Raw genomic sequence first — 25,799 nt, forward strand, 5'->3', positions numbered from 1 at the left:
CACGAGCAAAATTCGTGCCGCGGCGAAGGGGTTAACAGTTAAGATATAACAGTGTGCTTCCAGAGGTTCAAACATGTATTTGTTGTTTGTACACACCTGAGTAAACAAACACACTTCCAACGTGAAGGTCTGTCAAAGACACGGGTCCGTGACCGTGTAAGCCACGTGGACCTAGTTGCAGAGCTTCCAGCAGTAGCAGCTGGAAATACAGCTCTGCTTTGGATACAGATAGGGACTGCCTGTGTGATGTCTTACAAAATGTCTTCCCTGGCATGAGTCGCCCGGGCCTGTACAGCATGTCGTTGCTGTTTGAATACCCTTCTGAGATTTGGCACGTTTGAAAAGGGCATTGTTTTCATTCTTTTTCATCTAAACCCGCATTGCAAACAGTCTGCGATGCTCAGTTTCTATAAAGCAAACACACATCAAAAGGTAAAGCATATATCGCAACAGAGTACACTTTCAGGAGATTGCATGGTCTGGTCTTGTTACTGCATGCGGGGTGCTGCATCCTGCCATTGAGATGGAAATACTCCTGGTGGGTATGATAATACTTCATGGGTAAATTTCCCAGAGGAGAAGTAGCAAATGAAAGAGGTAAAGCTACACTACTCAAGGATCCGGACCAATCAGAGTATGGCATTTATATATATCGCTCAGCGTATAAATCTTTCATGTTTCTGGGGCTACTGATTCTGGACTGAAACCGATAAGGATAAGAACCAACCATTCCTAGTAAGGCAAAATCCCTTGCATTTGTTTTAGACTCTACTTGGAAACATAAATATTGTCGTAAAAGATGCTTAATGGCAATTGAGCAACATTTTCAACCGTACATATTTGTATACCTAGAAACTGAGCAAGATCTATTAATACTAGTGCAAACCCCAGTGATCTCCAAATTTACCTTAATCTAGTTTTACTCGTCAAAATGGTTCTAATCTTAGCAGCAAGATTTGTCACAGTCGCAAGGAGATCAAAACCCATTTAACCTGTCTTCTGCTTTCTAAAGTGACGACCGGTAGATTAGCAACGTGTACTCAAGACAGCTTGTTTAACCTATAATGGCGTACACAGTAACTCCACCATTATACCTAGCACATAAACTGCACATCCTAGTTACGAACAGACATTTTTAGAAGCAAGGAAGAATTGATATTTGAAATCCCAAAGCCAACAAGGAGACAGCACTCAACCAAACCTTCTCTGGGGGCAGCAGAGAGAATCTGGAATAACCTTCTTAAGTAGCTAAGGAAGGCTCCTTCATTCCTTGAGTTTGAGAGAGGTATGAAAGAATTCCTATTCCTCAGAGAAAGCATTCTGACTGATGTAGCAGCTACGTTTTCCATTTTCACTATGAAAAGCAAAGACAGTTTTCTCTTGACTGTACCACATGAAGTTGTTCTAGAATTATTTAATATGTTCGTCATTGATTTGTACGCAGCAAAAACCAAAGGAAATGATGGACAGAGTGTTGAACATTGCAAGCACTCACCCCCAGTCAACTGATCTGGGTTTAATCCATCACCGTTCTTTAGCCCACTCTGCCACCCCAGTTCAGACATGGCCATATGCAAATCAGTCTGACCCTGTGCCTCATGGGAACAGTCCAGCCCGAACTGCCAAGCCATGTCTTCCCTGGACCGGAAACAAGCTTCCTAGGACCGGTTTCTGGCATTTCAGCCGTCTTCAGCCAGGCTTGCTTGAATCCAGTGGCAAAGTGAGCAAGGGACTCACGTCTGAGCATACCCTGCCAACTTATGGCGAACAAAGCAAAAACCAAAGGAAATGATGGACGGAGTGTTGAACATTGCAAGCACTCACCCCCAGTCAACTGATCTGGGTTTAATCCATCACCGTTCTTTAGCCCACTCTGCCACCCCAGTTCAGACATGGCCATATGCAAATCAGTCTGACCCTGTGCCTCATGGGAACAGTCCAGCCCGAACTGCCAAGCCATGTCTTCCCTGGACCGGAAACAAGCTTCCTAGGACCGGTTTCTGGCATTTCAGCCATCTTCAGCCAGGCTTGCTTGAATCCAGTTGCAAAGTGAGCAAGGGACTCACGTCTGAGCATACCCTGCCAATTTATTTGGTTTTTGCGTCATTGATTTGTGCCACACATGGTGAAATGTTGTAAGGCAATGCATACCTTTGTGTACATTTCTCCAAATGTTATTATCATTCCATCAGCTGTGAAGCACTCTGTTGTCACCCCCCTGACATAGTCCATACTATTGAAATGTCAAATGATTACAACAAATACTTTTATGTGTTTTATATATATATTCACAGAAAAAGGTTACATGGATGTTATAGTTAGGCTCAGATTTCACTCATACAAAACCATAGAAATTCAGCAGTTATAGTTACCTACACTAACTATAACTTATGCTCCAGCAGTGCACTGCTTATGACTTCACATATTACATCACTCATGACATGGTCAGTGATATCACTGATGACATCATTTTATGACATCTCAAATGACATCACTGATGACATCATCCCATTAGTGTGAGTGTTTTGTAAACGATTCTGAGACTTAAAGATATATATTAAGCTACAGTTAGTTAGTTGCCATTTGTAGAGCTCACAGCTACCCATCGGGTTTCCCGGCACTAAGCGTAAGCAAGAAGGATCCTGAAAACACCATACTTAGAAGAGCCATGTTTTAATAACCTTGCGGAACCGCATTACAGAGGTGCTGTTTTTTATGGAGTGGGTTAGGGCGTTCCAGAGCTTTGGACCTAGGTATGCAAATGAACATCCACCGGACCAAGCCCAGCGGATTCCAGGCACGCAGTATAGGTCCTGACGGGCTGATCTCAGTTCCCGGGAAGGTATATATGGGGGAATCCAGTTCTTGTACATGTCCCGGGCCGAGTCCTGCCTTATCCTTAAACATGAAACAAAGAGCATTAAATTGTACTCTTTTTTCCAATTGGCAGCCAATGCAGCTCACTGAGTATAGGGTAGGCTGGGGTATAGCTCGGAAGCTGAGCAAGAAGTCTAGCAGTAGAATTCTGCACGACCTGAAGACTGCGGATATCAGCCTTGTCAGCTCCCAAATAGAGAACGTTGTCGTAGTCCATTCTTGAGAGGATGAGGGCCAGAATTAGCGTTCTCTGTGCCGAGTAGGGAATCATCCAGATAATTTTCCTTACCCATTTCATTAATGCAAAGCAGGTGGTTGCAAATTCGGCAGCTTGATGATGCATAGACAGAGTATTATCTAGCCATAAGCCTAAGCTTTCAACCTTGGTAGAAGGAATTGGAACAGTCCCTAGGGATACTGGCCAGTGCTCAGGGCCCCATAACTGAAGGTTCCTACCCAGAATCATAGCTTCGGTTTTATCGCCGTTCAGTTTAAGCAAGATGCCTTCCACCCAGGAGGCAATCTGCCTAAGACTGAGTTTAAGCAACTCAGAATGGTGCTCCTGAGGAGATGACAGAGAGAAGATACAGCATAAGTTAAATTACTATTCTTTCTGTACTAGTAATTAACCAAACAATTTCTAACATATCTCATCTGAGTGGCTGTGTGACTGTATCAGTGTGTGAGTGGAATTGAGTGGCAGTGTGGGTGTGTGTGTGAGTGACTGTATGGATATGTTAGTGAGTATGTAAGTAGTGTATGGGTGAGTGAGTGGCTATATTGGAGAGTGAGTGGGTGTGTGAGTGGCTATATGGGTAAGTTAGTGGCTTTGTGAGTGGCTGCATAGGTGTGTGAGTGGCTTTATGGGAGACTAAGTGGTTTTGAGAGTGGTTTCATGGGTGAGGGAGTGAGTGCATGAGTGGCTGTATGGGTGAGGGAGTAGCTGTTTGAGTGTGTGTATAGGTAAGTGAGTGGGTGGGAGTGGCTGTTTTGGAGAGTGAATGCCTGTGCGAGTGGCTGTAAGGGTGAGTGAGTAGGTGTGTGAGTGGTTGTATGGATGTGTGAATGGGTTGTAAGTGGTTCTGTTGGTGTTTGAGGGGGTGTGTGAGTGGTTGCATGGGTGAGTGAGGGGCTGTGTCAGTGGATGTATGGGTGAGTGTATGGCTGTGTGAGTATCTTTATAGGTGAGTGAGTGTCTGTGTGCATTTCTGTATGGGTGATTGAGTGCATGTGTGTGTGTGGCTCTAAGGGTGTATGAGTTGGTGTGTAAGTGTCAGTATGTCTGTATGACTGAATGTGAGAGTGGCTGTATTGGTGGGTGAGTGGGCACATGAGAGGCTGTATGGCTGAGTTAGTGGGTGTGTGAATGGCAGTATGAGTGAGTGGATGTGTGAGTGGCTCTATGGATGAGTGATTTGTTGTGTGAGTATTGGAGTGGGTCTGTGAATGGGTATGTGAGGGGTTGTGTGGAAGTGGGTGTATGAGAGGTTATATAGGCGTGTGAGTGGGTGTGTGAGTGGTTCTGTGGATGATGTCATCAGTGATGTCACAGACCATGTCATGAGGTTTTTTATTTTATTTCCTAAATGTAACCTGTAACCTTTGAGAGTGAGTGTGTGAGTGTGTGAGTGAGTGCATGAGTGTCTCAGTGGGTGTGTGAGTGAGTGAATAGGTTTCTCAATGGGTGTGTGAGTGTCTCAGTGGGCCTCAGAGTGGCTGCATAAGTGTCTCACCTGGTGTGTGAGTGGGTGAATGAGTGTTGGAGTGGGTTTGTGAGTGGATACATGAGTGTCGGAGTAGGTTTCTGAGTGGGTGCATGGGTCACTGAGTGGGTCTGTGGCTGCCTCCTTAAGTGTGTGAGTCAGTCTGTGAGTGAGTGCATGAGTGTCCGATTGGGTCTGTAAGTGGGTGTGTGAGTCTGTGAGTGGGTGTGTGGGTCTGTGAGTGAGTACACAAGTCTCTGAGTAGGTCTGAGTGAGTGCACAAGTCTCTGAGTGGGTTTGTGAGTGAGTACATGAGTCTCTGAGTGGGTCTGTGACTGAGGGAATGAGTCCTTGAGTGGGTCTCTGAGTGAGTGTGTGAGTCTGTGAGTGAGTGCGTGTGTCTCAGCGGATCTGCAAGTGGGTGTGAGTCTTTGAGTGGGTCTGTGAGTGGGTGCCTGAGTGTCTAAGTGGGTCTGTGAGTGGGTGTGAGTGTCTCAGTGGGTCTGTGAGTGGGCACATGAGTCTCTGAGTGGGTCTGTGAGTGCAAGAGTTTCTCTGTGGGTCTGTGTGTGAGTGCATGAGTCTCTGAGTGTGTCTGTGAGTGGGTGCATAAATGTCTGAGTGGGTCTGTAAGTGGGTGTGTGAGTGTCTAAGTGGGTCTATGAGTGGGTGTCTGAATGGGTCTGTGAGTGGGTGCATGAGTCTGTTAGTGGGTTTGTGAGTGAGTGTATGAGTGTCTCATTGGGTCTGTGATGGGGTGCGTGTGTCTCTGAGTGGGTCTGTGAGTGGGTGTGTGAGTGTCTGATTGCTCTCTGTTTTGCTCTCCTCTGCTCAGTTTTGCCTTTTCTGCTTGTTTTTCTCCCTTCTGGTTTGCCCTCTTCTGCTCTGTTTTGCCTTTGCTGCTCGTTTTTCTACCCTCTGTTTTGCCTTTTTCTGCTTGTTTTACTGCTCATTTTCTGCTCTCTGTTTAGCCTTTTCTGCTTGTTTTTTTGCCATTTGTTTTGAATTTCCTGCTCATGTTTCTGCCCTATGTTTTGTCTCTTATGAGCCCTGGGGACCATCACCTTCCCAGGGCTTTACTGATATTAAGGAGGGGGGCCGCAGGGACACCCCTCCATTTAGCTCCAAGAACCTCGGGGACCGCCATCTCTCTGGGGCTTTATTTTTACCGAAGGAGGGTGGCTGCATGACTCCCTCACTTGGGGCTTTCATAAGCCCTGAGGCCACCACCTCCCTGAGGCTAGCTTAAATGTTTATCAGAGGGCAGCACGTACCACCGGGCCCCAGGGACCACCATCTCCCCAGGGCCAAATGCCTTCTTTAAAGTGGTTGGGGAACTCCATCCCCTGGGGCTCGGCCACAAATTAATGGGGGAAGGGAGCCGCACAGGCCCCCCCCCCCGGGGTCATTTCTTCCCCAGAGACCCCATTCTCCGGGGCCAGGCCTCTTCATTGTGGGTGCCCTGGAACACACCCAAGACACCCAGTCACCACTGCTGGGGACCGCAGGGGTAGCTTAAAGGCTTCCACATCTCAGCTGGCTCCCCTCCTCCTGCAGGAGCTGACAAAGCTCTCACAGACAGGGAGCTGTTATATATGCAGCTCCCTGTCTGTGAGAGCAATCGTTTCATCTGTTTCACTGCCTGATTGACAGAGGGCAGGGAAACAGATGAAAACTCCACTCTCAGCAAGTGGGAGCAGTTTCACAGCTGTCGCCCTGCTGAGGGCAGAGTTACTGTTTGTTCTGACTTGACGGGAGTTGTCAAAGCTCCTGCCAAGTCAGAGCACACAGCTGTGTCCCGGGGGTGGGCACCCCGAGACATAGCAAGAGCCGACCCTGGGGGATGGCGGTCCCCAGAGCCAAATTTGGCTCCAGGACGGTGGTCGTGTGACCCCCCCTCCTTTGTTGTTCACGGACCAGCCCAGTGGAGGTGGTGGCCCCCGGGCCAATATGTTGCACCCAGGAGGGGGGCTGCGGCAGCCCTCCTCCCACTTTAAAAATGTTTTTTAGCCCCAGGGAGGTGGTGGTCCCCATTGGCATGGGGGCCTGTGAGGCACCCAATTTTTTTCTATTTAGCCCCAGGGAGGTGGTGGTCTCCAGGGGGGTCCCTGCAGCCTCTCGCACAATTTTTATTTTAAATCCCCAGGGAGGTTGTGGTCCCCAGGCAAGGACCCCCTTATAGAAACATAAGCCCTGGGGAGGTGGTAGTCCTCGGGGCACCTAGGAGGGGGCCCTATGCGCATTTATAGCACTCTGGTGGACCACCCTGTGCGAGACGCTCAACAACATGGAGCTGCATTTATTTAAGGAGAGCACGCTGCCAGTGAATGCACTGTACCTTGCTGCCTGTGGCTGCTGTCTAATGTATATTGGCCAATTATTCAGAGGCTGGCGACAACAAAACAACTGTAGTTTACTTTGGTGCCGTGCTTCTGCCGAGCACGGCCTCTCTCTCCAGCAGTTATATCAGGTGGTCCTGGAGCCAACACGTGGTAGTATACAAATCCAATCAGGACTCTGCAGTGCCCTCACACGTGGATCTGTGGGTGGCACCTTGCCTGTTGTTGTTTTGAGGCAAGGCTGGTACCATCCCACTATGCTCTGTGCCACGCAGTGATTGGCGCATTGGGAGGCGGGCGACAGCTTTAGTTTTCCATGCTACAACCGTGCGTCTTCTCTTCTCATGCATGTGCGACCTTTGCCACTTCGAAATGCAGAGGAGGCTCTACACTGACTCCCAGGCAGGATATTTGCCAAGTCCTGCTACTCCCACCAGCCTCATCTACGGGTCCCCAGCAGAATTGTTGCTGTCTGGGTAATCTCTGGAAAGAACTGCTGGCCTCCATGTCGGTTCAGGGTGTCGGGGCACACAAGTTACTTCTGTATGGTCTATGCGAGCCCTGCACTGCTCTAAACTGTAGCTCAACTGACCAACTTGTCTGAGACAGACAGAGACTAAGGCCATCATGGACTGGGCTCGACTGCAGCAGCCACGAGGTCCAGTCAGCAATGAGTCAATTAACAGACAACAAGTTGCTGTACCGCGGTGACCTTGACAGCCGATTGAAGAGAGAAACTAGGCAGCTATCATGGCATACAACTCTTTTTAGCCACAATACCACAGTAGTTTTACATCTATGACTTGCAGTTTGTGTGCAGCTCCAGATGACGTTCATAACTCGCTGAACTAATAACTACAAATGGTGACCTCAACGTAATACAATAACATTTGTAGCAAAAGCAGTAAACCCACTGAGCAGTCTACACAAACTACTAACCTGTGAGCTGCATGTTTCAAGTTGTGCTATGCAGCAGGCACTGCATGAAACCAAACAGAATCCTGGAGAGGTGTGATGAGGGGGAGCAAATGCCAAACAAGGGGCATTTAAAGCATTTCTTAACTGTAACTATCAGTGAGATAGATTTTGACACATAGGTGCAAATTAACTACAAAGAAGGCTGGCATGTCATATGGATCCTAATTCACCACTGTACAAATGGACAGGTTTCTGCATATCCTACTATCACTTACTGCTGGCAGGAAATCATGCAAATGTTCAACAGAAGGAGTACACACTTTGCCATCCCCCGAAGTTCAAATCACTTGGAACCCACAAACAAGCATTTTGAATTAATCGCCAAAGAAAGTCATCATTTTTTTTTTCCAGGCCTGGGTATAAAGGGCAAAGACAAAGCGTAATATTAACCCTCTATGCTATTTTATCATCACCCAAATTTGTGGCTAGACTGCCTGTCAGTGGGACATACACCCACAACATCCACGCCACGTTGGACAGGCTGGTTGGCGTATGTACCTTTGGCACATTGCCCAGGACAGATGCAGCTAATTTCCTAACTTCTGTAGGTCCCAGCGGTGTACTCACTGAACTACAGGACCTCTGGTTCAGTATTACACACCGCTATTTGCTACTTTCACATGTCTTTGTTATTTACTCACCCTCTGCAGTAGCTTTTCACTTGATCCTGATGAAGGCAATGACACTCTTATAGGTCTCCAGGCTGAAACATGTTGATCATTGTCTAATGTGACTGTCTCTAATATTGGCAGTTGCATTACTAGCTTTCTGGTGTTAATTGTGGCCCGAGGTAGCTGAATAAAGTTTGCCATAGCTAACCTTGTAGCCAGTTTTAACTCACAATTCCCTCCAGCACTGCGCCCCTTGCACTACACACCACGCTCACGTAGGGTTTTAGAGTAACCCTCTCTTCCATAAAACATCCCTGTGCTCCTCCCTCGCAGCAAGGGGGTTGTAGCCCGCTTTGAGACTAGGCTCTCAACGCAAGGAGGTACCCCTATGATGAAGCATGGCTCCTTTGGTGTGTGAGGAGAACTGTCCTTAAAAGGGAGCTCCCTCCCCCAGCATGGTTGTCACATTTCACATGCCCCTCAGACCGACGTTCCGGACCCGTGGGCTCTTTTTGTGATAGGTAGGCTGCAGTGCACACAGATTTATCCAGCACCTTCATTAATAACCAAGGCCTTCATAGTGATCGGCTCGATGATTTGAGTGATATTTATCACTCTAATAAAATCGGACGCCTCTGTGTCGGAATTTATGGGGTGCAATAAATACTCCTAATAACGATTTTTGAGTGAATTACGTAGATTTTGGTGCTTACCGCACCAAAATCTTCATGTTCTGGTAAATACCGAGTATATTCCCCCTTAGAAATATCAGCAGGTTTTACCTGCGGATATTTATCACAAAACCTATAATTACAATATGTGCGGTAACAGCAGTTACAGCACACATTTCAATTAACTGGGCCCAAGTAGGTTACTGACCTCACATTTCAGGCATCTGCAGTGGTTTCAATGTCTTTCTAGAGACTCTCACTGTCAAAATGAGGTATTTTCTGATGGCTTCATTGGTGCTTTTATTTGGGATACAGTGTCACTCGAAATGTCACACACTTTGCACGAGAATGTCACTCGTAAGCACACTGAAAACATGCATGTCACACATAATCAATCTGAAAGCATGGCAGCTATGGCTTTGTGCAGTGGCAAACTAAGACTAGTTCCTCGAGGGGCATACCTGCAATGGTGCTGATCAGACTGTGCTGAACCAGAGTGCGCTTGGAACAGACCGGGACTGCGTGCCTGGCGTAATTACTGGTGTTGTGGCTTCAATGTTGAAGTTAAGATCATGCATCTAATGGACTTGACAAATCTCACAAAAGAGGTTGTTCCAGCTGTTTCATCGTGGCAGTAAAGAAAGTCCTTAGCTGTGTTTCTCTATCCTGCAGAGTGAAAAGGTGTCTGTCATCCACGTTGGGGCTTCTCAAATCCTGTTTGGTACAGTTAGATCCCACACTGCCCTTCCTTTTCTGGTGCTTTTCAGCAGTTTTAGGATCTTCTTAGAGTTCTTCTTTGCTCAAATAGGTGTAATTTATGATATTTATAGGTTCCCTCGGCTTCATTGCTTGATTTTGCTTGCGAGAAAGTGTCACTCATAGTCATTGAATGTCACTCATAATGACACTGAAATTATAAAAATGTCACACATATGCAATCTGAAACCTTGGCAGCAATGCTCAATCGATTTTGCAAAATGTATCCACACCAGAAGGCACCACTTGCAGGAGGAAATTCGAAATGCAAGAAAAAATATTACTTTCTCAACAGTTCTGTCTAGGATTTATGGAGAGTCCTGCCCATTTCAGAGCAGCATTGGATAATCCCATGCACTGTTGGGAGACTTTGGATTAATACGAGGTACTGGGAGGTTGCTAGGCAATTAGAGGAATGCCTGTGAGTTCTGGGAAACCAGGTCTGCCGGCGCCTGATTCGCAGTTCTCGCTGCTCAGTTTGCTGCACATGCCTCGTGCATGTTACATAACCCAGTAATTGCCTGGCCTCAAACCACGATTCCGCATGTCCTCTGGGCAAGAGTGTTAGCTAAAGAACAAGTAGGCCTTGGCTCCATTTGGGACCGGGATTAGCTCTAATCATGAGGTGGTTCTTACAGTTGTAGGGCTTTATGTTCCTGGGGATGTGAAAGCTGATGGATCATTTCTGGTGGGACTTTTATTATTATTATTTTTTTGGGGGCCGCGGAAATGCTACCAATTGAAAGCAGCTTGACCTTCAAGCCCGAAGGAGCCAGTTAGATGAAGAGCTTAGCCGGAGCTGCAGTGACAATCGCGAGCCAAGTGAATCCTATCAAGCGCCTGCATTATGGGCCTGAAAATGGTTCTTAATTAACTACTGAGCCTTTGCGGTTGGAAATTTCCTCCAAAGGAAAAAAAAAAATCCTACAGGGAAGCAATCTAACTGAGTGAGCGCAAATTTACATTATATAAAGCTTTCTCTACCGCCTCCTGCAAGAAATATTTGCTCTGTTTTACCTGCAAAAACCTTTTTTATTTTTATTTTTGCACCACACACGGCATATTATCCCTCAAAGCTGCACTTTTCTTTGATATTCGGACTCGCCGTGGTGTCAACAGAATGCTTGTTACCCCGTTAAAGCGATGCCAAAGAACATTGTACACATACATTGCATGGGGTAGGCCTGTTGTGATAGTGTTTTTGCTTCCACTGGCATGCCAACCTCTCCCGGCCTCCACTACCAAGGCAGTGCTGCCCGCTGCTGTCGAATGCCAGGATTTATGAATATTAAGGCTGTCCAGCTTTTATCATCCCTCTTTCTTTCACCACCCTGCTCTTTCTGTCTCTTTACTCCACTCTTGCAGGTACTTTTTCATCCGTGCTTTCTCTCTTTCTCTCTGTTTTCCTCTCCTTCTCCCTTTTCTGCCTATCTCTCTCTTGCCCTGGGTGACAATCTAATGATGAAAAATAACTCCTGTTCCCCAAAAATGATTGCCAACGGCCAACGCCTGCAACCACCAGCATAAATTAACCCCTAAATATAGAAGACTTTTTTTTTCTCTTAACTGGTTTACTAACAAGAACATTCCATTGTTCGCCTTTCCTCTGGATCATTTAAGGTTATTTTATGCATGTTGGTCACACCACGGTTTTTGATAGCATGTAAGATTCACTTTGTGCACTCTTTTATTTGTGCTGTAGAGTTGAGAATGCACTGTGAAAGAGCCTAACCTTTTTTCTGTGGTGAATTCTCAGGCATGTCCCGACATCCGCAGGCGCAAGAAATGGCGACCTACTACCCGCTCTCTCCCGGAGGCGTTGGACAGATGACGCCCCCGCTTGGCTGGTAAGATTCCCCCATTCCACCTACCTTACAGAAAAATCCTGGCTGAACTTGCTGTGTTTTTGGCAAAAGGGGCCTGCAAGCTGCACACATTTCACCCACTTTAAAAATGAATGCAGCCAGTATCTGGTAATTAAAATGACCACACCACTGAAAGTATTTTTGTTTGATAGACTTTTTTCCTTCTTTATAATGTCAGCTGTAGCAGGACTGGGTTCCTACTTCAGAAGCGCTGAGGTTTAGAGTTCGACTATGTGTTGCCTGGTCGTGTTACATGATTAACACTTTCAATATGAAATCTCAGCGTTCGCGAGGTATGGGTGTGTATTTAAATAAGTAGTCGGAGAAGAAATTAAAGTTGTTGAGCATGCCTTTCACCAACTGCCTTGCATAGGAAACATGTTTTGAATTAGGCTCAGTGAGTTTGAGAACAGGCTCCTGGAGTTAGGATCTGCGGTTAGTTTGTGCTTTCATTGAACGAGAACAGAAAACAGAGCTGCAGTGTTCTCAGTGCTGAGTTGGTTGCTTTGCTTGACCTCTGCTTTACAGCATGGGCGTTAGCTCTCTGGCAGAACAAGATGGAGCTAAAGTCTTGGATTCTATGGGGCAAATTTACAAGAACAGACGCATCTCTGCATATTAGCAGAGATGTGTCAGTTCAATTGCGTCACGTAAAAAAAAATCTTGCGCCACCATGTGTGCTTCGTATTTACATTGCAGCGCACTGTGGTGCAAGGATTGACAGATGCATGACGCATCTGTCGGCGTAAAGGTAACCCAGTGCTGGAATCGTGTCGCAAGCGTGAAGCAACTCCAGCACTGCTCAGGGGCTGCCTATACTTGCTGTGCTGCGTCACTCCTTACGCCTGTTTCAGGTTTTGACGCAGCGTCGTCGTAAAAGTGACTTAGTGAGATCTTGTAAATTTCACTGTGTCAGTTTTACAAGGCTTTCTTGCGTGGGAACGCGCACCCTGTATACGTTATACCTCAAGCAGGTATAATGTGACATAAGGCTTTACAACGCGACACATCTCCCTAGATGCGTCACGTTGTAAATTTGTCGCAACGTGGCACATTGTTTACGAAGCCGCTGCGTCACTGAAGTGACGCAACGGCGGCGTAAATGTGTCGCATGGGGCGTGTAAATCTGCCCCCATGTCTTCAATTCTCTAGGCCTGAACCTAGCTTACCAAACTCTCTCTCTTCCCTAAATATCAGCCAATGGGAGGTAAGCAGACAGCTAGGCAAAGGCCACTTTTTACATGGAAACTGCCAATCAATAGCGCTGTGTGTGAACCAAATTGATCGAGCCAATTCTTAAAGAGCCTGATCAATTATTCTGTCTGAACTCTGCTGCTTTAAGTACATTAATGCTGTTCAATGTGGCAGCCGTCCCAAGCGGAGTCAGAGTCCAGCAGGAAAAACAGTTCAAAGAGATCTACTTGGAAGTGTCGGATACATCAAAGGATGTCCAGAACACACTGGCTAAGATGGGAGCATAAAACGGCTTCTATACCAAACAAATTAAGTTGTATGGGACAGCAATCAGATTATTGCAAAGTTAAATGTTGGCAACTCATGAATCACCACCAACGTGGGTGGTTGTGCATGGGTATTACCTTTATAGCTGAAACTGTTTAGTATTAAGCTTGCTTTAACTTTCTGTGGCAAGTGTCCCGATGGTTGGTTCATGTTTTACGCGACACATGGGTAAGATGGCATATCCATGTTTTCAGAATTTTGGAAAGTTATTGCATGTTCATATCCTGAAGGCCTGGAACTTTGATGCATTGTATTATGGTTACCGAATTCGGTCAAGGAAAAGTGAAGGATTCATTTTTAGGTCGAGCCTGGGCAGCGCATGCGCTGCTCTGCGAGTCATGCTGTATTGGAGTATCTACTTGAAGCCCTACCCACTCTCCGCCCATATTTGTCATTGTCCTTCGTAAATGCTGGCTTCTGATTTCTAATTAGGCCTGTTAGTAATTCCTTAGTACCTCCTTGTTCTTCATGTGTATCCTCCCATGAGGACTGGTCCTTTTACTTCAGTTGTTACACGGTAAGTCTTCTTTACTCTTTGAGCACTACTTTCTTTAATGAATTTCTCTTACTGCAGGAGGGTCTCTCATGCACAGGTGTGACCACCGGCATGTTTATTTAACTCGTAGCAAACCAGGAGCTCTTCAGGGGCCATGGGAGACAGAAGGGGGCAACTCAATGATGCCTTCAAGCATTTGGGATGCTATAGGTTTCGCATTTGCAAGAGTTTAAGCTATTGGCATTGTAAAGGACAATCCCTTTTGGTTATGTTTTAAAAATCAAAACATAAATAAAAGGCATTGTCATTTACAATGTCAATAGCTCAAACTTGCGTAAATGCAAGACCTATTGCATTGCAGATGCTTGTTTTTTCTAGCAGTGGCAATGCTATCAGCAAAGGCAGCGTGGAGAGTGGGTGGGTTTGTGTCCGCTTGTGTCTTAGGAGGTACGTTGTATTTGATGGAACAACAAGAATACAATAGTAAGGGTCTCTAAAATGGAAGGGGGGTGAAAATATACCAAGATTTATTTCCTTGTCTGAATTCCTTTCCACAATAACAATTCCCACACAATGAATAGAAAACGGTATTAATACTCTTCAGATAATTTCTTTCCCTGTACCGTGACTCGGAGTATTTTCCTTCAAACAATATATATTCTGTGGAGACGTTTTACTGGACAAAAGTGGAATAAAGTGATTTGATAGCATTTTTAGGTCTACATTGCAAGGCCATTTGTTACCTACAGTGGTCTTAGAGCCCGTCGATTACTTACCATTTTTGGCTTCATTGTCACTCGTTTGCTTGCTTCTAAATTATTAGCGCACCTGGGCTTCACTTCCTCTTCTTGCTGTGTCCATTTTCTGGAGCCTGAACCCATTACGTGTGTCCTCCCACTGCTCTATTTTCAGATGCTTACTTTTTCTTTACGCACTCTAGGAGAGTGTGTGAGTTTTCCTATTGTCTCCCTCGTGTATGTCTCCTCCTCTGTGCTCTTTGCCCATGTGCTTTCCCCTGGCCTTGTGTGTTTACCCACACCTGCATTGCGTTTTTGCCTGTATGCTTCTCCCCACCTCTGTGTTGCGCTCTCTTTTACATTATTTTTGACCACGTTCCTCTCTCTTCCCCATTTGTTTCTGCTCTTCTTGTTGCTTCCCCTACCTGTCCTCGCCTCCAGTTGTCTTCCCTTCTTTGTGTTGATTCCGCACACCCTGCGCTGCTTCACCCACGCCCTTCTGTTGCTTCTCCCTTCAGTGTTGCCGCCCCCTAGTTACTTCCGCTCCTCCATGTTGCAACCCCCCACTCGCACCTTTTTTTTTGTTGCCAATGCAACTTGGATTGGGAAACAGAAAAAAATAAGCACTTGCGTCATTTTGCAGGCGCACATATTTTTGCTACTACGTGCGTTTTCAAAATGATGCAGCGTATGTTTATTTTCCTTTTGTAAAATCAGTTTGCACCACCCAAGTAAACACCAAAAACAGAGCATGGCAAGTTTGCTTCATTTTATTTGACAAATGCAAAAACAACAGTTGATGGACAGAATGCAGAACAATGTCATACATTCACCCCAGTACAGAGATCTGGGCCTAAATCCATCGTTTTTTTGCTCACCATGCTGTTCCAGTTTGAACCCAGGCATATGCAAATCAGTCTTGACCCTGTGCCTCATGGGAACAGTCCAGCCCGAACTGCCAAGCCAGGTCCTCCCTGGACTGGAAACAAGCATCCTAGGACCGGTTTCGGAGTTTCACTCCTCTTCAGCCAGCATAGCTTGATTCCAGTGGCATGGAGAGCACGGGACCCACATCTGGGCATACCCTTCCCACTCGGGGTGACAAATACAAAAACAACAGTTAATGGACAGAATGCAGAACAATGTCATACATTCACCCGAGTACAGAGATCTGGGCCTAATTCCATCGTTTTTTTGCTCACCATGCCGTTCCAGTTTGAACCCAGCCATATGCAAATCAGTCTTGACCCTGTGCCTCATGGGAACAGTCCAGCCCTGTCCATCAACTGTTGTTTTTGCATTTGTCACCCCGAGTGGGAAGGGTATGTCCAGACGTGGGTCCCGTGCTCTCCATGCCACTGGAATCAAGCTATCCCGGCTGAAGAGGGGTGAAACCCCGAAACTGGTCCTAGGATGCTTGTTTCCAGTCTAGGGGGGACCTGGCTTGGCAGTTTGAGCTGGACTGTTCCCATGGGGCACAGGGTCAAGACTGATTTGCATATGGCTGGGTTCAAACTGGAACGGCATGGTGAGCAAAAAAACGATGGATATAGGCCCAGATCTCTGTACTCGGGTGAATGTATGACATTGTTCTGCATTCTGTCCATCAACTGTTGTTTTTGCATCATTTTATTTGACAACACATTGATAAAGTGTATAATACAGTACATCTTCTATAAAATTCAATGCATTTGACATTCTAAAAAGTATTTGGCTTTTGTAGAGAACAGCTAGTACAGGAATATGGTCAGTAAAATTCATTTTGTGAAATGTTATGTACTTCAACGTGTTTTGGGTCATTTCAGAGCTAAAGATAAACTGATGCGCACACTCCAGTTTCTAGGACACAATGGATGCAATTTAAAAAATACTCTAGCAATTAACTGAATTATATTGTATTCACATTCGGTCACTGTAACAGAAATGCTAGATTTCAACCGGCCACCGTATAATTATACATACAGCTGCATTTAATAGTGCATAGTGCAAATGTGGAAAGGCAAGAAGTGTACCAGTCAGCATGGAGGTGCATGGACGGATAGGTGAGTAGAAGAAGCATCCTAAAACGAGCTGCCAGGGGGTATGAAAGGGCGGGATGGAGCATGGAGAGCAGAAGATGTATATAACCAGAATGTTTTGGTCTGCATTATGGCTATTTATTTCTGTGGCAAAGTCGATTTAAACCTACTAGTTTTGCCTCCTTAGGAGCAAAGGGTGCATGTAGGTTGTTGTAGAACCAGATGATGCTCTTGCAATGGGAACTCAAGTCATAATGCTAGGAACATCCTCTTTTTGATTTCCCTCTTCGACTATTGGATTCATTCGCTATTTAGTGAACAGGGACTGTTTTCACTGGACAGTTGCCCTTCTGGAAATACGTTAAATACAATGAGTCCTAACAACGCTGTCTTGACGCAAAGCATAGGCAAAGCAAGACAGCGCCTGGCACTGACTCATCACCCCATCGCTGATACCAGTACCACTTGGCGTTGCCACACCTCACCAATATATAATGGCTTGCATTGTTTCCAGAAAGGCAAGTAAAGTTGCACCGACTGACATACACCACAAGGGGCAGCATGGTGGAAGGAAATAATGTGGGAGAAACACTGGGGTTGAATGCATGCACCCCCTACTTTAAATGTGCATGGTCATTTCAGTGCTGTAAAGGTGTGCAGTTCTTTTATTAAAAAATAACAGTGACCTCAGACCTCTTCCACTCGTGTCCTCATGGTCTAAAGGAGGCATGCATCTTCTTACAACCAGGCTTATTACTAGCAGGCGTTGGAGATCACGTGTCTTCCTCCTCTGTTGAGCTTCTTCAGGTGCATTCCATTGGGATTTCACCTGGCTCGAGACCTACTTAACTCTCTGCAGACATTTTGTGTCTTGGTCTTCTGTCTTTATTCAACACATGCTCCACGCATGTGCATTGCAAAGATGCTGAAAATGATCTCACTATAGAGCAACAAACACACAGCAGACGTTTCTTAAAATTGTGGTAAATCTACTGTTATTGAAAGTGTAGCATGTACTCGTCGTTGAATATGGTTATAAATGTTGTAAAATGTTTAAGGCATAAAGCAAACTAAAGACAGTTCTTGAGATGTTCAAGGACCCCACCAGACAGCATGAGCCAGGCCTTCTGCTGCCTCTCTTTCAGTCAGCTACTGTATGATTCTGTGATGGATTGATGCTTGTCCTGTCTGATGGGTTCCTTTTTTCTGTGACGTCAGGCAAGGTCAGCCTGTGTATCCCCTCCCAAGCGGATTCAGGCACTCCTACACCTCCACGCTCTCAGGCGACCCATCCATGTCCAGGTAGGTAGAAGAGACGAGTGCTGGCGGGAGAAACTCCCATGTGCAAGGGGCCGGTTGTTGTCCACCTTGCGCTGTACTTACCTCTGCTTGCCTACGTCATTTCAGAGTCTTCAGCGGGCTTTGTATCAGACCCGTTACCTTCAGCATGCCAGTGTCACACAATAGTAACCTCCCACCCTTAAAGAAGTTTGGCGAGTTAAAAATACTTCCAAACGGCAATTTGCCTACGCCGTAGCCCGTAGCGGGTTTAGGATGCAGCATTTTAGTAATAAATGCTTCACCTTTTCCAGTCAGATAAGATATTGGTTAAAATAATGACCACGTGGCATGTTCCTTGCACAACAGTTCACGAACAATTGTAATCCCACAATACATATCTGTAAGCACACATGACACGGCTCTACCTGCTGTGCATAGCACTCTGTATGTTTCTCATGGCTGTTGAGAAGAGTGCTACATTTTAGTTGGGCCTCTACTGCGTGACGCGTCTGCATCCTGAAGGGACTGCGTCGCATGCTCTGCTTGGTGTTTGCAAGGTGGTAGCGTTATGTGTCTAGTTTGTGATGTGCGCTTTAACTTCCAGAGGATTCCAGGGTGGCATCTGAATACCAGGTGGTCTGTCTATTATTTTTCCTTCTATACAAAATCAATGCATTGTCCTCTTTTATGGACATTCTAGACATGTCCTTCCTCATATGCCTAGTAGTAGCAAAGTATGCATTCATAGATTTACAGACAGCAACGCTGTTCTAGAGAAGTTGGGGTACTTTGTGAGGCAAATTAAATGGTTTTCAGACTAAGGGCCAAATTTCGACTTTGCCAGGCGGCCTGCCATCCTTCGGGCTGGCCATCTATCATGGTCGTTCTTAAGGCATTGCAAGTTTGCTATGCAGTCACTTTTTTCAGGCACCTGCACACCAAACTTTTTAGGGGCATATGATCAAGAAACAGAGTTAAAATTATCGCCGCTGTAGCGGCAGAAAACTGCCGCCAAAGCGGCGATAATGGGCTTGATAATATGGCCTTGAGAATTCCCATAGAAGCCCATGTTTTGGTGACAATATGGGCTTCTATTGGAATTCTCAAGTGCATATTATCAAGCCCATTATCGCCACTTTAGCGGCAGTTTCCTGCCGCTAAAGCGGCGATAATTTTAACTCCATGGTTCATAATATGCCCCATGGTTCTCCAAAACCAATTTTTTTTTTTTTATTTACTCAAAAACAAAAACGTGATCTCCACACCATGGGGGCCTTCTCTAAGGTTGTGGGGGTAATTTTCTCTTTTTTATCTGGTTCATACGACCAGGTTTTTCATGGTGGTGATGGACAGAAAAAAAATACATAAGACTGTACTCAAATTAGTGCGAGTGGTCTCATGTCCTGACTCCCACAGTCCTAGCTCTTTTGGGACATTGGAATTAACCTTTCGATGCCAGAGCAGCGGGGACACTGCTGTCTGAAAAATAATTGTCTACCCGACTCAAAATAGGGCGGACGGACCTACGGTTTGGCGTCCAGCATTCTCTGCCACATTTGTGGTCGTGCACCCTTTCCACTCTAAGGGGCATATTATCAACGAGGCGATAAAAAATTATCGCCGCTTTTGCGTCCGTTTTCGTACGAAAAGCAGCGATAATATTAACGCCCTATTAGCAAGGTCACGCTAATGCGTGAATCCATGCTTCTTCGCCCTTTCCCTTAACGCCCAGCTTTGCATCTCTAATGAGATGCAAAGTGGGCGTTCCTCACAAGAATAATGGGAGAAATGTCGCTAAGCGACATTTCTCCTATTATCAAGCCTCACGCTAAGAAGCACAGCAACAAGAAAAGTAGCGATAACCTCTGTTATCGCTACTTTCCTTACGCCTGCTTTGAAACTGACTTAGCCATGATATCCTATGGAAGGTGGATATCATGGCTAAGTATGTGTAGCCCTATCAGGAAGCTATCGCCAAAAGTTGTGCGATCGCACAGTTGGCAGCTTGCGCTCTGAATTTTATCACTTTGGAGATAAGCGTTGCTGATAGCACGCTATCTCCGCGATAAAATTCAGAGTTGGCCGGCAATAATTATCCTCGCGCTAAGTGCGCTTAGTGATAATTATCGCCGGTCCTTGATGATATGCCCCTAAATTGGGCCGAAGTAAGCTTTGTTATACTCTGCTGGGATGAGATTTGTGGTCAGAATGAGCCTAAAGTTTGCAATGAGCTCCCAGGCACTGCGCGTCTTAGCATGCTCTTTGCAATTGTGACATCTATCTTTTAACACTACATTATAGATGCTGCCCTGGGCCAATATCTGTCTGTTGTTTCCAATCAAGGGCTTATTTATCAAAGAGCCGTTCCCACAGTTTAAAGGGGACATCCAGGGCAAACGTATTTAAATATAGTCAGTCCTTACCTTGGTAGCGTCTATATAGTAAAGATTTGAAAGCTCCTCTTAGGAATTTCATGCATCTGAAGATTTGTTTTGCTGCTGCAGTTCCCATTAAGCAAAGTTGGATAGTGTGTATTGCATATCACAGGCTTATGCATGTGTCACCAGTGACCATATCATGTAGTATGCATAAAAACACTTGAGCAATTTGATATGGGTCAGCTTAGAGGTATAAAGTCATCACAAACACATCTGCAGGCCTTCGGAAAGGACCTATTTCTTGCATGTCTTTTCACTTTCTTTATCTGTGGTTGGTGGTGGAGGATATCTGAAAAATGTGATCATGATCTACCTATGCATTGTGATGTCTGTTTTCAGAAAACTTTAAACCGCAGGGCTTCTCAGACCTTAAGGAGCAGCAGACTGCACTCACACAGGATACTTTGATTCAGTGAATATGGAGTCCATGGCTGCAGCCAATGCTTTCATCCTGTGTGCAGGTTACTATATGCAGGCATTCATTGTTCTGTCATCGTGCCTGATCACAGACCCATATTGGGGTTAATGGCATCAGATGACCAGGAGGTTAAATCTTTCTGTGACTGAAAACTGCACATTGACTTACTCTGGCGGCTTCCTTTCGCTGCTGTCCAGCAGTAGTGATGCAGCAGGTTAAACTCTGCATGACATGGGCCAAACATGTCTTGTGATCTCTTGCAGCTGGTGCAGGCCTCTGCACAAAGAGCTTATAATTCTCAGTGGAGCACTGAGCGTGCAGAACTATTGATTATATGGCTAGAAATCGACAGCCTAAATATCAAAATTGTACACTTGGCTGACGAGGTATAGCACATTAAAACGTGGTCATTGTGGCCCATTAGAAGAGAGAAAAGTCAAGAGCAGAGCTGAGCAGTTTGTACACAATAGACTGTAGTGTTGTGGAAACAATCCTGCTTTGAAACCATTCGTTTTCAAGAAAAAGAACAGTGTGCTAATTATTTAGACTTGTATTGTAGCACCACATTAAAAATTTGAATAAATAAACAATAGTTGGCTGCAGGGCTCTAAACAGGACTGCTCCACCTGGTTTGAGAACCTCTGTTATCATATACTGTCGGTGTGGACTTTGCGTGCAATACATAAAGGTGCTTTGGTTGCATTTCACCTTGATTTGTGTCAGAACCACATATTTACTTGTCGCTGTTGTTGGATGTGAAATTTTAAATACTTGTTAGGGAAATGTGCTTTGCGACTTTTTTCTGTCTTCCAACGTGGTGAATGTTCTAAATTGTCCCTTTCAAGTGTTTAGATGCATGAAGCACACATTCTATAAGCTGATCAAATGAAAGCAGGACACGGATCTGCACATTTAATGCTCTATATTTGTGCCTTTAATGCGCAAGTGCGATTTTCTGTTTCTCCCTTTCTGTTCTAGGTTTTCACATCACATGGTCCATGGCCCTGGAGGTCCCCACACAACAGGAATCCCACACCCAGCAATTGTTAATCCTCAGGTGAAACAAGAGCACCCGCACAGTGACAGCGACCACCTTATGCACATGTGAGTCTGTCCTTCTCCACTGTTTAAATGAGCAAGCAAAGTCACTCAGTGTTATGACCAAACGTTCATATCCCTCGTTCAGGCAGTCGTGCAGGGTATTGCGGACAGCCTATACAACAGGGTCGGCTGTACCTTCAACAAGTGGCAGCGCCTGATAGTCTCCCCTGGAGAAGATTGAGAACAGTGCTTGAGAAATGAGTACTAATGGGTGAAAACTGTTGCATTCACAGGAGGATGAGTGATGCATGCAGCCAATATCTGCCCTTTAAGTCTCTGACTTCTATGGAGGACTCTGCTAGTTTGACTAATACAGTTGAGAACACATGATATCAAAATAGAGAACACCTAAGTTTTTAATAATATGTGTTGAAACACTCGTGCCGCTTACAGTGAACATAACCCTGCTCCCGTCTCAGCACTCAGTAGAACCTTTTCATAGTCAAGTACACAATGATGTCCCATATCTCTTCTGAAAAAGGTCATCGATAGAGTCAAATAACACATTATTGGGGAGTGATATTCTGTCTACTTTCATAAGCAGAAATATGATGTAGCTCACGTGTTTAGTTTATTAATATTATATTCCATTACATGCATTCACACCTTTCACCTCCATAAAAAGTGGTTAAACTAGCAATTAATAGAGGTATTTTTTCAAAAGGTATGAAAATACTACAATAAAATTGATAGAATACAGATTTGCCAAACAGCAGTTTTGTATAAACGTATATTTGCAACAGAGTTGTAGACAGTGACTTAGTATGCTGTATGTTTAGAGTGTTATATATCTGCGCTATACTAAGTGCTACATAAATATACACCGTTCTTTAGTCAATAGTACCCGGTCGGATTGTCCATAAGGGAAAACCAATATACTGTGAAATGTAAAAATGTGAATGGAAATCCGCTTGAGTGGCCCAGAGGTGCAAACACCAGCAGTGTGCCATTTGCCTTCAAGAGCTCCTCAGCCATGCTCTGCCTTCAACAATTAGATCTACACTGAGTGCCGCTGAGGCACGACTGTCAGTGAAGAATAAGGGCCTTTGAGAATGAGCCTGATTGCTCTCATATCTCTCTCTGCTATCCTTTTCCTAATATTTACGCTGTTTCCCATTGCTTTTGCTAGTTGGGCATCCATAAAGTCATCTCTATCCCCAAAACTGTACATAATAATATTATGTTGGGTTTAAACTTCTTTTGCATTTGATTGTCAAGAGAAGAAAAGAGGCCGCTACTGTTATTTTAGATATTAATAAAATACGCCCTATGTTGCCACTGTGATATTTTCTTGAATATTCGAATACCATACTTTTGCAGAAAAAATAGAAATCTTCTTTGATCAGAATGGCTTCATGTTAGCTTAGCTTCATGTTATAACTAAGAAAATGTATTTGATACGTTGTTGCAAAGGAAAGAACATTTATAAAAACAAAACATGTCGTGCATTAGATAAAACACAAAAAGGACGGGTAGAAAATGTAGAATCATCTTTGTATTCCAAAGGAACTCACTATTTCTACACGGTGCAGAAATTATGTTTTTGAGAGCTGTTCTGCACCTACGCGTGTTTTTCAAACTGATGAACAACACCTACTCTAAGCATGTGTTGGATGAATCTAGGTGTATGACATTTCCTCTTATTTTCTTCCAATCTGTGTCTTTAGGAAGACTCAACATGAGCAGAGGAAGGAGCAAGAGCCAAAAAGACCTCACATTAAGAAACCTCTCAACGCTTTCATGTTATACATGAAAGAAATGAGAGCAAATGTAGTAGCAGAGTGTACGCTGAAAGAGAGCGCAGCCATCAACCAGATTCTCGGTAGACGGGTAAGTCGAGGAACGATTCACTGAATGCGCATTAAGAAGCTGTTTATCACATCTGACCTTTTGAAATATGGAGAACCTTCTCGACCATCCAAAGACACGTATAATTTAGCTATCCTGTTCCTAACTAGCTCAGGCGACGGTAAGTAGCTGAATTTAACCAAATACCTATCTAACATGGACTTTACATTGTTATTGACAGACATTTCCAATATCACTTGAGGCATCCCCATAAGAGAGTATGGATATTCATGATTTTATATTGCCCATTTATAAGTAATCCGACTGATACATATACAATTTAGTACATGCATGTATACATTTGAAAACAAATCGATATTACATTAAAAACAAATGATGTTAGGGTTAGAATTTAAAATCTAAAGACCACAAAATTCCCCACTTACGGTGAGCAATTGTACCATTATTTGTACCCACTGCACTTCGATGACTTCACCCATGTTGTCACAGATTATTGGAATTCTCCAAAGCATTTTCGATCATATAATATTAATTCCCAAGTGAGTCTACAAAAGAGTAGGCCAACTTCTTTCTCATCTTCCAGAATATTATTTTTCTGTGCCGTCAGAGCCTTTACCATCCTCCATTCACTTACTGTTTGATTGCCATTGAAAACAATTAGCTTACAGGAACCATTATAAATCCGAATCACAAATCAAGCTTATTCTGTAAATTGCTTTCTCGCAAAAAGGTTTTGCCACTGAGTGAGCAACAAAAATATGCTTACATTTTTCTAGAGGCTCATTACGTCTCCAGCATCAGCCTGAATATAACAACTCAAGTTGTTAGTTGTAGTTATTTTTACCAGTGACCAGTAATATGGATTTATATCTGTATTTGCATTTATATAACACAGACTTACTTGAGGGTCAATGGGGAACTGTATATCAAGGGGGTTTGGAAATGATTCTCAACCTGTACATAGGTAGAGTTTTATTTTGCACACTTACATTACACATATTTACAATTTGTTGGCTAGTGACGTGATTTACCCAGAATTTTGTGATTTTATTCACTGCTTTTCGAGGTCAGCATCTTCACGAGTAGACCACATCTGTGTTGTTCTATCTTTCCTTTCAAATTAGGTTCGGTAATTTCAGTATCCTTGTCCCAATTCACAGGGTTCTTTTCACCGACTGGCATGCCTTTTTGTTCTTTTGGTAGGATTTCTTTAGAAATATGCGGCTCGTCTTCTGACAAAAGGAGGTGGTCAGAGAATTGGTTTTGGTCTTTCAGTATTCAAGGCAGAATATTTCCTGTGAGCACTGCTGCGGCTGACAGACCATTGTGAAATCTGGGTCATCTGTTGGAAAACTTGCATTAAATTGAGCACAATGAGGGATTTTTCATCATCTGGTGTGCTGTATTGAGAAAAAATCCCAACCTTATCCAACTACTTCCCTTAATCATTTTACGAATATTATTAATTTGCTAGCTAAGCATTAAGGAATAGCTGAACCACTGATCAATAGCTAGAGAAATCTTAAATGTCAGTGTTCCTATCCTTGCTCTAGTGGCCCTGTTCATCTAAAATCTCTTTTATGATCACCCAATCATGAGCACATTTAGGGGCAAATTTACAAGCCCCTTGAGCCACTTTTGCATCACTTTTGACATGGGAAAAGTGACGCAAAAGTGGTGCAAGGGGCTTGTAAATCTGCCCCTTAGTGTGTAAATGTATTTTACATATTCATCTACAAATGCTCCATCTGAACCCAGCAAGGTCTGTCAAATTAAACGTTTAACCTGATGCAACACAACCTGAAACCTTATTTCAAAAGGTGGCCTTGAAACTTAATGGGCATTCATGTGCTTAATTTGTGAAAGAAAAAGTGGTGGTGTCGAAGCTCTGCTCAGAACTTCAGAAGTCGGCGGCCAGTGTAGTTAATCCTCGGCGTGCTGCATACCAAGGCTGGTTGTCTTTAATCCACTGCCAGATGTCCTCTTCCCCTTTTTCTCGCTTGTGCAGATTTATCCCTTTGTGCCGGTTTTATTGTTTTTCTCTTCTTCCGTCATATGATCAGTGTGTTTTTCCTTCTCTTGCACTCGGGAAATGTCTGATGCTGAAAAATAAGTGCCTGTCCCCAAAAATAAATGCTGTGCCTCCCACCAGCAACCACTGGCTCAAATTAAGCACTGGG

General features: G+C 44.5%; 1 protein-coding gene across 2 annotated transcripts in view; it reads left to right on the forward strand.

The window, feature by feature from the left end:
* LEF1 (lymphoid enhancer binding factor 1) overlaps positions 1 to 25,799 on the forward strand; it is a 233,642-nt gene that overhangs the window by 139,346 nt on the left and 68,497 nt on the right. Inside the window, exons 5-8 of one of the 2 annotated variants that reach the window (XM_085641386.1) lie at positions 11,692 to 11,782; positions 17,791 to 17,874; positions 21,688 to 21,813; positions 23,478 to 23,640. In XM_085641386.1, coding sequence (XP_085497512.1) covers positions 11,692 to 11,782; positions 17,791 to 17,874; positions 21,688 to 21,813; positions 23,478 to 23,640 — 464 coding nt within the window. The remainder of the gene's footprint in view (positions 1 to 11,691; positions 11,783 to 17,790; positions 17,875 to 21,687; positions 21,814 to 23,477; positions 23,641 to 25,799) is intronic. The other variant, XM_085641387.1, reaches the window with a different exon arrangement.

This window comes from Triturus cristatus, chromosome 2_2 (assembly GCF_964204655.1).
Source record: "Triturus cristatus chromosome 2_2, aTriCri1.1, whole genome shotgun sequence".
Classification (NCBI taxonomy): domain Eukaryota; kingdom Metazoa; phylum Chordata; class Amphibia; order Caudata; family Salamandridae; genus Triturus; species Triturus cristatus.